General features: G+C 41.4%; 1 protein-coding gene across 1 annotated transcript in view; it reads left to right on the top strand.

Moving 5' to 3' along the window:
* Positions 1 to 496: 496 nt before the first annotated feature.
* Positions 497 to 14037, top strand: part of LYL1 (LYL1 basic helix-loop-helix family member) — a 33355-nt gene continuing 19814 nt past the window's right edge. Inside the window, exons 1-2 of the mRNA XM_073622654.1 lie at positions 497 to 718; positions 4112 to 4470. Of these exons, the coding sequence (XP_073478755.1) occupies positions 4127 to 4470 (344 nt within the window). The 5' untranslated portion in view covers positions 497 to 718; positions 4112 to 4126. The remainder of the gene's footprint in view (positions 719 to 4111; positions 4471 to 14037) is intronic.

Genomic DNA, 14037 nt, shown 5'->3' with positions numbered 1-14037 from the left:
GCACCCATCACATCTAAAGATTGTTACTCTGCAATATATTCCATTTTTGTTCTTGGGTTTAGATACTCTGTAATTGTCTGGTCTGCTGATTTCTGACTGGTTGTTATGGGTCTCATCAATCTCCTGCCTGGTAATAAATGACGCTTATTGTAGTTTTGGCAGTTTATCAACTTTGTTAAAAAAAAGCACACTGTACAACCTGTGCACAAATTACTGTGCACAGGCTAAACCTAGTACATATCCAGCAATGCCATTCCACAGAAATAACCATAACTCAGGTATTAGTTTTTAATAAAAAAAAAAAAAATGTGATGCAGAAATAATAGGAGTGTATAAAATGTCCCTGATGAGTGTGGAATGGAGGGAGGGATTGGAAGGATTGTGTTCTTATCAGTCTGGACAGACCGGACCCCTGCCTCTTATCTATAGACCCAGACTTCCTCAGACCATGGAGAGGAGGAAATGCCCCCCCCCCATCCTCCCGCACTGGACTCCACTAACCTGCCCTCCCCTTACTGGAGACTAACTCCACCTTCCTCTTCTAAAGTGGATTCTCTACTTCTATCAACCATGCAGGAGAAATTCGCCTAGAGCCCCCCAAAACTTGGTGACGAAGATACTCCACCGACCCCACAGAATGTATATGGCTGTCTCCCCCCCCATCCTGATAAAGAGAAAGGTCATGTAGTGTATAGCTGGTGTATGGACAGCGACACGGGTAAGTCTATGGGCGTTATGTCCATGTGTTGTCTTCTAATTATCTATCTATCTATCTATCTATCTATCTATCTATCTATCTATCTATCTATCTATCTATCTATCTATCTATCTATCTATATTCATTTAGTCACCTTAATATTTTATTTTCACTTTATGTTATTCAACTTTTATCTAGGATATTTATCTTTTGAAATATATCATTACCATATTTAGATTGCATAATATTATTGCAGATGTATTTTATTTTAGGTATCTATTTATGTCTCTATCCATCCATCCATCTGTCCATCCACCTGTCCATCATTTTTAAGGATCTTGTTCGTTTTATCTATAGGGGTCATGTCCAATTTTTCGAGGAATACAGCATTGATCATTTTTAGTCTCTCTATCTGTTTATTTTCTAGTCACTTCTTTTTTTTTTTTAGTCTTAGCTATTTATTATTTGAATAATCCATGTTATATCATTTTATATTATCTTTTTGTCTTTTCTATGTATTAATTTAATTATATAATTAATTGAATTTTATCATTAAATGTAATTATTAATCAAATTATAGAATAGAAGTATAGAAATTATAGAATAAATACCATAGTTTAGGAATCTACATAGAACTTGTAAGGGTCGTTCTCAGTCCTGAAAACTATCTAGCTATCTATCTTATTTCTGTTTTTTAGATTTTTGTCTTTGATATTTATCTTTTGAAATATATAACTCCAGTAAATAGATTAGATAGTATTGCTGCAGATGTACTATATGTTACATATCCATCCATCATTCTAAAGGGTCATTTTCAGTCTCCCCTATAGTGTAGTATGTCTATCTATCTATCTATCTATCTATCTATCTATCTATCTATCTATCTATCTATCTATCTATCTATCTATCTATCTATCTGTCTGTTTATATATCTCTAGCCACTTTAATCATTTCTTTTTACTTTCTGTTATCCAACTTTGCCTTGGATGTTATCTTTTGAAATAATTGTATAATTATAGTTAGATAATATAGTATTACTGCCTATGTACTATCTATCTATCTATCTATCTATCTATCTATCTATCTATCTATCTATCTATCTATCTATCTATCTATCTATCATAAGGGTCATGCCCAATTTTCCCTAGAATGCAGCATTGATCATTTTTAGTCTCTCTGTTTATTTTCTATTATTTATTTAGTCTTAGCTATTTATTAATTGAAAAATCAGTTTAATATAATTTTCTATTATCTTTTTGTCTTATCTATGTATTTAAGTGAATTATATCATTAATTGAATTATATCATTAAATTGAATTATTAATTAAATTATAGAATTAATAGTTATTGTATGTTATAAATGCAGACATACCATAATTTGGCAATCTACATAGAATTTGTAAGGGTCGTTCTTAGTCCTGTAAACTACCTATCTATCCATCTATCTACTTTCTATCTATCTTATTTCTGTTTTTTTAGATTTTTGTCTTTGATATTTATCTTTTGAAATACATAACTCCGGTAAATAGATTAGATTAGTATTACTGCAGATGTACTATATGTTAGGTATCCATCCATCATTCTTAAGGGTAATTTTCGGTCTCCCCCACAGTGTAGTATGTCTATCTATCTATCTATCTATCTATCTATCTATCTATCTATCTATCTATCTATCTATCTATCTATCTATCTATCTATCTTTCCATCCATCCATCCATAAATCATCTCTAGTAGTCACATGTTTTGTCTGTTTAGCTATTAGATTGTTAGCAGTTTGTTGGACCCTCCTGTTTGGCCTGGTTGTATGGTAGAACATTATGCTTGCTGTGCTGTGTAGGGTACACGGTATATCAGAATCCAATGGAGCTGTAAGGATAAATATAATAAATAAATAATAGGTGATTTAGGTTGATCTCTGTCATCAATGGGTGGTGATTTCTGGTACTCGGCGTCCTGTTGTATTTGCTGGGTGTAGTGTGCGGTGGGTTAAATCAGAATGTTGTTACGATCAGAGCGTGTGGCGGCCTCCAGAAATCTATTCTTAGTGGAAAAGAGAACTGTGAGAGGAAGTTTTCATGTGTGCAGACTGTTAACCACTTCACACACCCTGCACAGCGACACATGGCACACACAATGCATGCACACACCTGATGACAGTTGGTGGCATGTTGCGCACAGCCAACAGGTCCACACAGGGCACATTATTTACTGATGTCCATGCAAAACCCAACTGAGCAACTAGTCAGCTAGCTGACACGTGCACATATCTGTGTGTGTATCTATCTATCTATCTATCTATCTATCTATCTATCTATCTATCTATCTATCTATCTATCTATCTATATTTTATTTTGTAACCTTTAAAAATTACAGCTGGAATCTTTTTGGGTGCTGTGGGTAATGTGTACATTTACTTGTGCAATATTTATTATTAGGTTATTTATCATTTTTGTTTAATCAAGGACTGTGTGTATACAGTATATCAAATTCCTAATGTTTTTTTTAAAAGAATAGTAATTAAACATGACAATAGAAACAAAACCCAGTACGCGTTATAATGTTATAGAAGATCATAATATATGATTGCATAATAGTGTGTAAATATTAGAAAAAATAGGACAACAAGCAAAACTATATGAATTTCCTGATTCCTGGCTCAGGCCGCGTGCGGTGCCTAGGCCACATGTCCCGAGCCCATGCATTTCTTGTATCCAATCATACACGCAGTCATGATGTCATACTGTAAATGTTACTATAGAAGCTCCAATATATTCAACCCCCCTTATTCAATAATGGCAGCATCCCATAGAAACCGAATCAGAATAGGGATAGGGATCTGTGTGCATTCCTTCCGTCCAGAAAATACAGTTTTTACAAAAACAGTATACTCTGTATACTCTGGGCTGAAGGAATGCACACAGATCTCTATGCTTTAAAGTGCACTGTACACCTTTTACTGATGAAGTGACCACTAAAGAGTCACAAAACGCATTGATGGTGTTTTAACCTGTTTTCATGATCAATAAATACCAAACCTTTCTGAAGAATCCACTTTTAAGCACCGTTTTATTGAATGGGTGACTCTGCTTACCACACACTGGTTCCATTTTGGGCCCTTATTCTATCTACCACTGTTAGAAAATAGCTTATTCAAGGAAAATTTTGCATCCTGCTCCTTCATATTTTCTCGTTACTTCGGTCGAAAATGAACATTGGTTGGACCCCACTAAATTAGAAAATTGAACAAACGTTCTTAAAATGAAAATTTTAAACAAAATTAAACTAGTGTATGGCCAGCTTAAGGATACCTGATGTTTGATAGCAGGCAGTGTATAGAACCTAGACTAGTCATAATATGCTCAGGGGGGGTTCACAGGAAGGATCATTCATCTGATCTGTTATGCTCCTTCTCAGGTGACCTGCGTGCCCATGTGTCCTACTGATGACAAAAGCATACCTCTGGACTACCCACATGCTACAATGGATGAAGATGGTAGCCCTGCAGACAGACAATCTGATGTGACAATCAGTACACCAGTTGCTCCCCGTCCATGTGGTTCTCCATCTTCTCCTTCTGAGCCTGCCACAGATGAAAAGCGACCAAAAGATGGACTGCCTGCCCATGTGCCTGTCATCAGCTTGGGACATAGCCGGGTGGCACTGCGGCCAGAACTCACTACTTTACGCCCCGTTCCCCCTCTAATGCTGACACTTCCAGGGATAAGGACACCAATATTTTCTCCACAGTTCCATGCTCACCCCTATCTATCCAGGTAAGATGTACACCTAGAAGACTAAACCTAATTATAATGTGTGTCATTCAGTAAGGTTGTGGTTGCCATTGCCCAAGGTATCCCAATTGCAATCAAGTGTATATAAATATATAAAATACAGTTATAAATATGTGCCGGAATACCTCATGCTGTTGGAAGGCTCTGATTTTCACAACCTGTAGTCACAAAATGTTTGGTGCCTTATTAACATTAGTCACTTCTTTTAGAGAAGTAGGTCAGTAAATAGGGTGATAGGTTGGGTGGGAGACTCTTGCAGGGACCTGACTGGGGGTGCAAAATCTGACTTTTCATAAAAGTAATAGTTCTAAATCCCTTCTAGGTAATTGATGGTAGTCTATCCAAGGAGTTCAAGTTTAAAGATAGTTTGTTGGGTATCAGTCAGGCCGACTTCTCCAGCATTGTAGTGCCTATTATTCTTTGTTTAACTTCTTGGAAGTACACAATTGGTTGTTTCTAATCTGATGCGATTGTTGTTTAGTAGCCAGGAATATGTAGGTTTCTAGCTTTCATTCTTGCATGATTTACCTACTAGTAATTTTCTAAAATTTTAATTCAAGATGCAAATATCCTTATATAGAAAATAGAGTTGGGCGTTCGGGCAGAGCAAAAGTTCAGCCTAAACATCACCCGTTCACTCGTTCGGTAAACAACCGAATTTGCAGGTGCTCGGTGGAATGTTTGCCTGCTGAGCACCCCACAATGCACTGCGCGCTGCACAGTGCATTCTAGCGCCCTAATTGGATGAAGCCTTGCACCTGACCAGCGTTTGCCAATTATGGCACAGAGCACTGTCAGAGCCCTGATTGGACAAAGTTATGATAACTTTGTCCAATCACGGCTCAGTGCACATAGTCCCACCCCACACTATAAAAGGTTTCTTCCCACAGGAGGCTTTTGCAGTGTGTTGTTGGAGTGGAGATAGAGCAGGGCTCAGTTTGCTACTAGCGAGTTAGTGTGTTCACTTATTGTGACTCGTACTTAGTATAGTGTATTGTAGTTAGTGAGCTAGGAGACGACAAGGCTGACCTGAAAGGTCAAACCTCTGACTCAGTGGTGAAGCAGTCACTATTCCTAATATTGCATATAGGCCCTATACAGGGTTCCCAGAGTCTGTGTGTCTTGGGGAGACATGGACTTGAATCCAAAGTAATATTATTTCAAAGGCCCCCAGACATACACCTCACAAAGAGTATTGTTCTCTTAAAATCCAGGGCCCATAATCAGTAGGCAAGAGGCTAGCATTCAGTCCCCTCCAAAAGCCTCAGTCCCAGGTGAGTCTATCACAGCAGCAATCACCCTCTATGGCAGCTGCTACTGGATTCTCTCCCTCCTTAGCCTGCACATCACACAGAGCTCTCTGAGGATCCTCTTCCTCAGCTTCGATGTACACAGACGGGAGGAGGAGCCAGGGAGGAGAGATCCCACACTGCAATAGCTGCGCTGATTATCTGAGGTCTGTGCATAGTTTGGATGACGGGGGGGGTAGATAACAAGGATGCCACATGGAGGAGTGATGGGAGGGGGGGTTAAGAGGATATGTGTTGGGGGGGTGCTTTTGGAGGGGAGATAACTTTTGCTGGAAGGTGGGGTTCTCTCCCCTCCTAAAGCACCCCCCAACGCATATCCTCTTACCCCCTCCTCCCCGAAATCAAAAAGATGCCACCTGACACTCTCTGTTTTCATTTCAGGAGCCCCTCTCTGCCCCATTCCCAGGGCCCCTCTCTGCCTCCAACACAGGGCCCCTCCCTGCCCCTATCCCAGGGTTCCCTCTCTGCCCCCATCCCAGGGCCCCTCTCTGCCCCTATCCCAGGGCCCCTCTCTGCCCCACCTCAGGGCCACTCTCTGCCCCTATCCCAGGGCCCCTCTCTGCCCCTATCCCAGGGCCCCTCTCTGCCCCACCCCAGGGCCCCTCTCTGCCCCTATCCCAGGGCCCCTCTCTGCCCCCATCCCAGGGTTCCTCTCTGCCCCAATCCCAGGGCCCCTCTTTGCTCCCATCCCAGGTCCCCTCTCTGCCCCCATCCCAGGTTCCTCTCTCTGCCCCTTCCCGGGGATCCCTCTCTGCCCTCATCCCAGGGCCCCTCTCTGCCCCTATCCCAGGGTCCCTCTCTGCCCCACCCCAGGGCCCCTCTCTGCCCCTATCCCAGGGCCCCTCTCTGCCCCATCCCAGGGTTTCTCTCTGCCCCTATCCCAGGGTCCCCTCTCTGCCCCTATCTCAGGGCTCCTCTCTGCTCCCATCCCAGGGTCCCCTCTCTGCCCCCATCCCAGGGTCCCCTCTCTGCCATCCCAGGGACCCCTCTCTGTCCTTATCTCAGGGGCCCCTCTCTGTCCTTATCTCTGGGGTCCCTCTCAACCAAGGGGTCCCCCTAAAAGCAACTGTGATAGGGGCTTCAGGACAAGGACAGTAATGCCTTCTTTACAGTTGCAGTTTGGGGCGGTAAAACTCCATAGTTGAGCCCTGTTTTTACCCCCCCCACTGCACCCCCTTTAACTGGGGGCATGGGGTGTGCACATGTCGCAGCTGCAGCAGGAATTATACACCCTGTCATGCTTGGCATGTGTAGAGCCTGCCAAGCATGACTTAGTCAAGTGAATGGGGCCACGCTGCAAAGGCCATGCAACCTTGTGCAGTACAGAGACCAAAGGGTTAAAGCAGGCGGTGAGGAGGCATTGTATCGCCTCCTCATCACCTACTTTAACCCCTTGGATCCCACACTTGCATGCTGCAACTGCGTGCATTGCACATGGTTGCAGGGTATTTGCAAAGTGGCCCCATTCACTTGAATGGGTCGTGATCACCTACGAAAAGCAACAGGGTGTAAAATTCCTGCCGCAGCAAGTGTAAATCCTCAGCTGCTGCCTCTGCAGCTAAAGGGGAAAAAGATAAACGCATGTAATGTTTGCAGTGCAATATGTAGGTGGTGCTTTGTGTGGGTGTGGCTTGAGTGTAGGGGGGGGGACACAGGGGGCCCCATGATCTCAAATTGCCCTGGGGGCCCCGTGAGTTGTCAGTCTGCCCCTGAGCCCTCTCCTCTCCCAAAGTCCAACTCCCCCCATACTCTTTTTGATTTGTACTCATGACTGCTACTATGCATTATACACTCCTGTCCCCTGCATTCTGTACATTAAGTATTCCTGACCCCTGCATTCCATGCATAACACTCACAATTTGGTCACACCCACTGTATGCGCACCACATTACTGGTCTCCTTGGGGCAACCAAACGTGTCCCAGCTCTTTTACAAATGCCGTGCACCAGGGCTTTTTTCTCAGAGAATAATGGGAGGTCCTGCAGTCAATTCTTGTCTCCGCTCCCTACCCACCCCTGAGCACCATCCTTTGATTCCACCCCCTACCCACCTCCCAGTATAGCTCCTTTTAGAGAATAAAGAGCCAAGTACCATTCAACAAGAAAAGCAGTACAATATATCCCCTGTAGCCAGCAACAATAGACCCCCCCTCCAGCAACAATATATTCCATCAGCAGCAATGGACCCCTGCACCAAAATACCCCCCCCCCCCCCCAGCAGCCACAACAGATCTCCCAGCAGCCACAATCAAACCCCTCCCTCAACTCCCTCAACAGTAATTCCCTTCCAGAAACAACTGACCCCCAGCAACAATGGATCCCCCACCAGCAACAGTAGACAACAGACCTCCCCAGCAACAGTAGACAACCACGCAAAAATAGTCCCCCTCCAGCAGCCAGCATCAATAGACCCTGAAGCACACCTCAGCACATCTTGCAATTATATACAGTAAATTCAGTGCTGGAGGTGCAGAAAACTGCGTTCCCCCGTGTTCCTGCAAAAAAAAAATCCTGCCGTGCACTGTTAAAGTGTTTGAGTTTGACTTGAAGAAAAGGTGGCAACCCTACACCCACCATGTGACTGGACACAATCATAAACTCATCTCTCTAAGAAATGCCCCAGCAGTCATGAAGGAGAATGTCTTACCCAGGATTCTTTATTTAATGCATCCCAAACCAGCGTGGTCAACCGCCAGTAAATTTACTGACAGTTTGTAAAAATCAGTGCTTTTTTTACAAATGCCAGTAAAATATCAGGGGCTCATAATTTTTATGCTGTGTTGACTTTTTAAGTATAAATCAAGCAAATTACTTTGTTCTAGGCATTGTCAGTGTTTCCATATCATGTTTATACTGTTTAAATATAGTGTTAGTTTTCAATAGGAGTTCTGTAATTTCTCAGGTTGCCAGTAAAAAATGTCCTCCGCCGGTAAATTTTCCATGTTTTGTCAGTAAAAAATGCTGCGGGAGGTAGGGGGATTCTGTCAGTTCTCTGATCAGAGCCCATTGCGTGTTTAGCCTACACCAAGGATAATTCTTTAACCACGTGACATCCGGAAGAGTTTACCCTCTTCGTGGATCAGGGCATTTTTTACTATTGAGCACTGTGCTACTTTAACCACTTCTGGACCGCCGCACACCAATATACGTCCTAAGTTTGAAGAGGTATATCGTTGTTATGGCACTAGCTATCCTCTTTTTCGGCCAGTGGTTCAGTTTCCGATAATAGTGATTTCTGCGGTGAATTCGCCGCACGATGACTTTTATCGGCAGCGGGAGAGGGGCCCCCCTTCTGCCGCGCTCCGGTGCCCTCCGCCGCTTACCTGAGCCATCGGCAGTGGTGGAGGCGATCGGATGTTGATCCTTGCTGGGTATGGAGACGAGTGAGGGGAAGATGGCCCCCACCCATCTTCATACCATTGCTGGGCGGAAACGACGTCAAAACGTCACTTCCGCCCAAAGCTCTTAAAGTGCCTTTTTTTTTTTATGACAATTTTTTTTTTTTTTTTATTGCATTTCAGTGTACATATGAGATCTGAGGTCTTTTTGACCCCAGATCTCATATTTAAGAGGTCCTGTCATACTTTTTTCTATTCTAAGGGATGTTTAAAAGAGGCTTGGTCCTTAAGTGGTTAACTGGCAATTGCACGGTCATGCAACACTATACGCAAACGACATTTTATAAAAAAAAAATTCACACAAATAGAGTTTTTTTTGGTGATATTTTGGTTACCACTGAGTTTTTTATTATTTATTATATAAATGAAAAAAAAAATTTCTACTTTCTGTTAAAAATCATATCCAATAAAATCTAATTTCTTCACAAATTTAGGCCAAAATGTATTCTTCTACATCGTCTTTGGTTAAAAAAAAAAAAAAATCCCAATAAGTGTATATTAATTGGTTTGTGTGAAAGTTATAGTGTCTACAAACTATGGTATTTGAAAAATGATCGATCCTGATGTACTGGCAGTCTCATTTCTTGAGGCCCTTAAAATGACAGGACAGTACAAATACATCCTCAAATGGAAATTCCTGTTTTGAAAAGTAGATAGTCCAAGGGGCGAGTTTTTTGAAGTTGTAATTTTTTGTCACAGTTTTTTGGAAAATTAAGAAATTCAATAAAGTTTTTTTTTTTTTCTCAATTTCTTTTACATACTGGTGACAGTATGTACACATGTTATGAAAAACATTTTTTTTAAGTTTCATCCTGTCTTTAGAGCAGCTCATTGTCACCATAGGGATACTGTACTACTCTGGGGGTATGATCAGCTTTAGCTGTTATGAATGGGTCCCCCTCGCCACAGTAAATGTACTGTGGCAGGGCAGCAAGTGGTTAAATTGGCACTGAAGGACTATACAAACAATGCTTTTTGACCACAGCATTTTCCAGGTAGACATTTATTGATGTTACTCACAGTCAGTAGGCAGTTTTATGTAAAGGACTGTGCAATAGTAAGAATGAGTCCAAATGAGTGTGACAAGTCCGTTTACACCCACCAGTCCATAGGGGTGAATGAAGGATCCGTTCAAGTCCGCCTGAAAAACCGATAGGTGGACCTGAAGGAACGGTCATGTAAAAGGGGCCTAATTAGAGTGGTGCCCATCTTTACTGCTTCTTCAATACATATACCATTACATTCATTGAAGGCACCTGCTCACAAGACGTGGGAAGAGAACTTTTCAAAATTTTTTCTCTGGATCTTGTATTTTTAATTATAAATTTATCCACCTCCATTTTTTTGCTCACATTCTTTAGCAATCTGCATTCGAAATACTGTATTGTTATATGTTGAGTAGGGATTGGGACTTGGATCAGTCAAACCCTAAAGGCAGCTATTAATGTTGGAGCCAAAGAACTGTGGGTGGAGGCTTCCCCTCCCCATAGTTTCATGCAGGGCTTTTTTTCAGCGGGAACGTGGGGGGACGCAGTTCTGGCACCTCCAGCACTGAATGTATGTAATGGCAAGGGGTGCTGGGGTCTGTTGGAGGGTCTTTTGTTGCTGGGGAGGCAGGGCGGGGGGGGTCTTATGTTTCTGGGTGGTCAATTGTTGCTGGGAGGGATCTATTGTTGAGGGAGGGGTCAATTGATGCTGGCTGTTGGGAGATCTGTTGTTGCTGCTGGAGGTCTATTGTTATTGGGAGGTGGGTAGAGGGTGGAACCATGGAATGGTGCTCGGAGGAGGGTAGGGGGTTGGGGAGAATGGGGTGACTCAGAAAGGGGGAGTTTCTGCACCTATTCTCTGAAAAAAAAAAGCTCTGGTTTCATGTATGCAAAGGAACAACTATTCTCGCTCTATATCTTCACGTACACAAAGAGACAAGGTCGCTCATGACATCACTGACATAATATGGCCACAATCTCCTGCCCGAAGTTCATTGGCCTAGCATTGACAGCTGTCTCCCAGGTGTGGACTGATCCCAGAGATGAACCCAAGCTCATCCATAAATTTTTGAGATAAAAAAAATTGTTCTAAAGCCATCCTGCACCTTTCTATCTCCTATTGACCCTACATTCAAACTGGTCCAAGGGTGTGGTAGAACAAGGCAAATCTGGCCACAGTTGCACATTTTGTATGGTCTTCCTCTGGGCAAAAGCAGGAATTTAAAATAATGGAAAGTCCTTAATTCACATGTCCTAAAATCTCTTATCAGGTTTTATCAAACTGAAGGATTTACTCTCATTACCACCAACTTATCAGTCTGCAAGTAGTTGCAGCCTCAGCATTTTATTAGGCATGCATTTGTCTTAGAAGTATCTCACCAAGAACGAATTGCAGAGGATGCTTGTCACTGGACTTCTGGGAAAGGCAATGACTCAAGCAGGAAATGAGGTTTCTGGGGACATCCCGTACACAGCAGAGTATAGAACACTGCCATGGTTGTAAGGAGGCAAATTTGCATTTTTGAGCAATCTTAGAAAATTTTAGCTGTCTACAGATTTCTTTAACTTTTACGATTCTACAATTCTTCTTTTGCAGGACATGGCACAAGTTATTCCATAAATAAGTTTACCTTATGTACAGTATTGGATCTCAGTGTGCTACTAAGGGCTCATTTATACTATAACACATGGTATAATGTGCTCCGTGACCTGCATATTGAGGCTCATTACTGCTGTAGATGTGCAATACAAGTTAATTGCACCCCAATGCACCTCTGCATTACATCACACTGATGTGCACAGCTGTGTGTTGCGTTGCCATGTGCTTAGAAACATTATTTAGGACCTAGTTTTTTCCATGTGTTCAGGTTTGTTGACAGCCTGTTCATTTTGAAAAGTCTGACAAATGCAATGCTTCTCAATGCCCAAAATGTGTTTATTGCAGAGCACTGCATTATGATGTGAATGGGTTTCAAAAAGGAAACACCAATGACTTTAAGTACATCTACAGCCAAAAACAAAAAATGTAATACATTTCAGATAACCGGCCCCTAGAATCAGTGCTGCATTTGTTTTCTTTTTTCAGGCTAAAAACATTTTCAGCAAATTTAGAAAATATCTGTTGATCTTGCCAGAAATTTCATGTCCTTGTCACTTCCTATGAGATGAACAGATAGCAAAACAATCTTATCTTTTTTCCCTAAACTACTAATCCCATCATTCCCTACAACGGCGGCTGGTCCATAAGGGGCACAGGGGCGCCACCCCCCTAATTTCTATGCTGGGTTCCGGACTCATAGGTCTCTATGAGGTTTTAATTTTGGAAGCACATGATTAGAGCCCGAGGCTCTAATTTGCTTAAAAAAAGGTTGGGTTTGGGGCACAGAGTGCTGCGCCCCAAACCCACCTACTTGTGACATTAGCAAATCACTATTCGCTATTGTCTTCCGGCTTCTCCTCCCAGCCAATCAGAGCAGGAAGCATATCTTAAGACCGGATTAGGCGGGAGGAGAAGCTGAAGAAACTGTTACTGTGGAAGGAGTGAGTGCGGACCTGGAGGTGGACAGAGGCAGACATGTTTGAAGTCCAATATTAAAAACAATGACATAAAATATATATACAAAAGTGCATATATGAGAATTCACAATAGCGCAACAATAACACCTAATTAATTCAGTGCTCAATACAAAAATAAAAGTTAAAGTTGCAATATATTCATCTTTTGTCCTTGGATTTAGATATACTTTATTGACACAGTAACTATAAAAGTACATGTAACTTACGTATGACTACCTATTCTGTAGACATAAAGATGGCTGCGTAAATGTTACATTTTTTCAATAATCTGGTCTTTTAGATTTTCCACTGAACTGCCAAAAAAATCAAGACATGTTAGGGTAAAATTTTCTTTGATTTTTTAATGTTTAAATGGAAGTGCAAATAATAGGATGGGTTGGAAATTTTTAATTCATCGTTAGTGTGGTTTTACATAATGAATTATGCAATAAGTTTATGTTGAAATTTGGGTCAAATCAAATATAAACAGCAAATGCTGTGGCGATATCACGAAAGTGAAATATTAATATATACTATGAAAATTCACAATAAGATTGGAAAAACCTTGATTTGAAATTGTCAAATGTGTGTAACTGCTAGCCAGTGTTCTTCAAATATGTCACTGATCTTTCCTATGAACAACCCTTTCTACAAAAAATGATTAGGTCGCAATATTGCCCACCAAAAAGATTTAATCTAATTTCAAAGTCCACCATATCAATGTGTCTGTTTCCTGTAGAAACATGAAAGTGGAGCACAAATTACAATGGCAAGGAACAGTATGTGAACCCCTTGGGATTGACTGTTTTCTGCAGTAATTTGCCATAAAATGTGATCTAAACCCCATCTAAGTCACAACAATAGACAAACACAATGGGCTCCATTCACTAAAACAGATCTTGTGCAATATTTAGGTGTCCGGACACAAACTGTCAATTTACTATGCCGTTTTGCGGTATTTACGGCAAAGTGCTGAAAACGCTCGGTAAATAGCGCATGAAAAGACATTAAACTCAATTCACAGAAGGACATAAATAATTAAATGCATGCGTTAATTAAGTAGTGGTCAAGTCATGCAGTATTTAGGAATATAAAAATATAATAGCCTATTTTGAGCAGTCTTTGCCTTTTTGGATCAGTTCTCTTAACAATAATGCACAGAAACCTAAATATGGAAATATAGAAATTATTGTGGTTTATATAAGTATAAATGAAGGAAAAACTTTTTTAAGTTTTGGATAGAGTGGAGAGGGATTAGAACACCTATCAGGTTTATATTGTTGTATGTGCCCACCTTCTC

Source organism: Aquarana catesbeiana, linkage group LG03 (genome assembly GCF_042186555.1).
Source record: "Aquarana catesbeiana isolate 2022-GZ linkage group LG03, ASM4218655v1, whole genome shotgun sequence".
NCBI lineage: Eukaryota > Metazoa > Chordata > Amphibia > Anura > Ranidae > Aquarana > Aquarana catesbeiana.
Note: the sequence above shows the minus strand (reverse complement) of the source record. Positions and strands in the feature narration are given on the sequence as shown.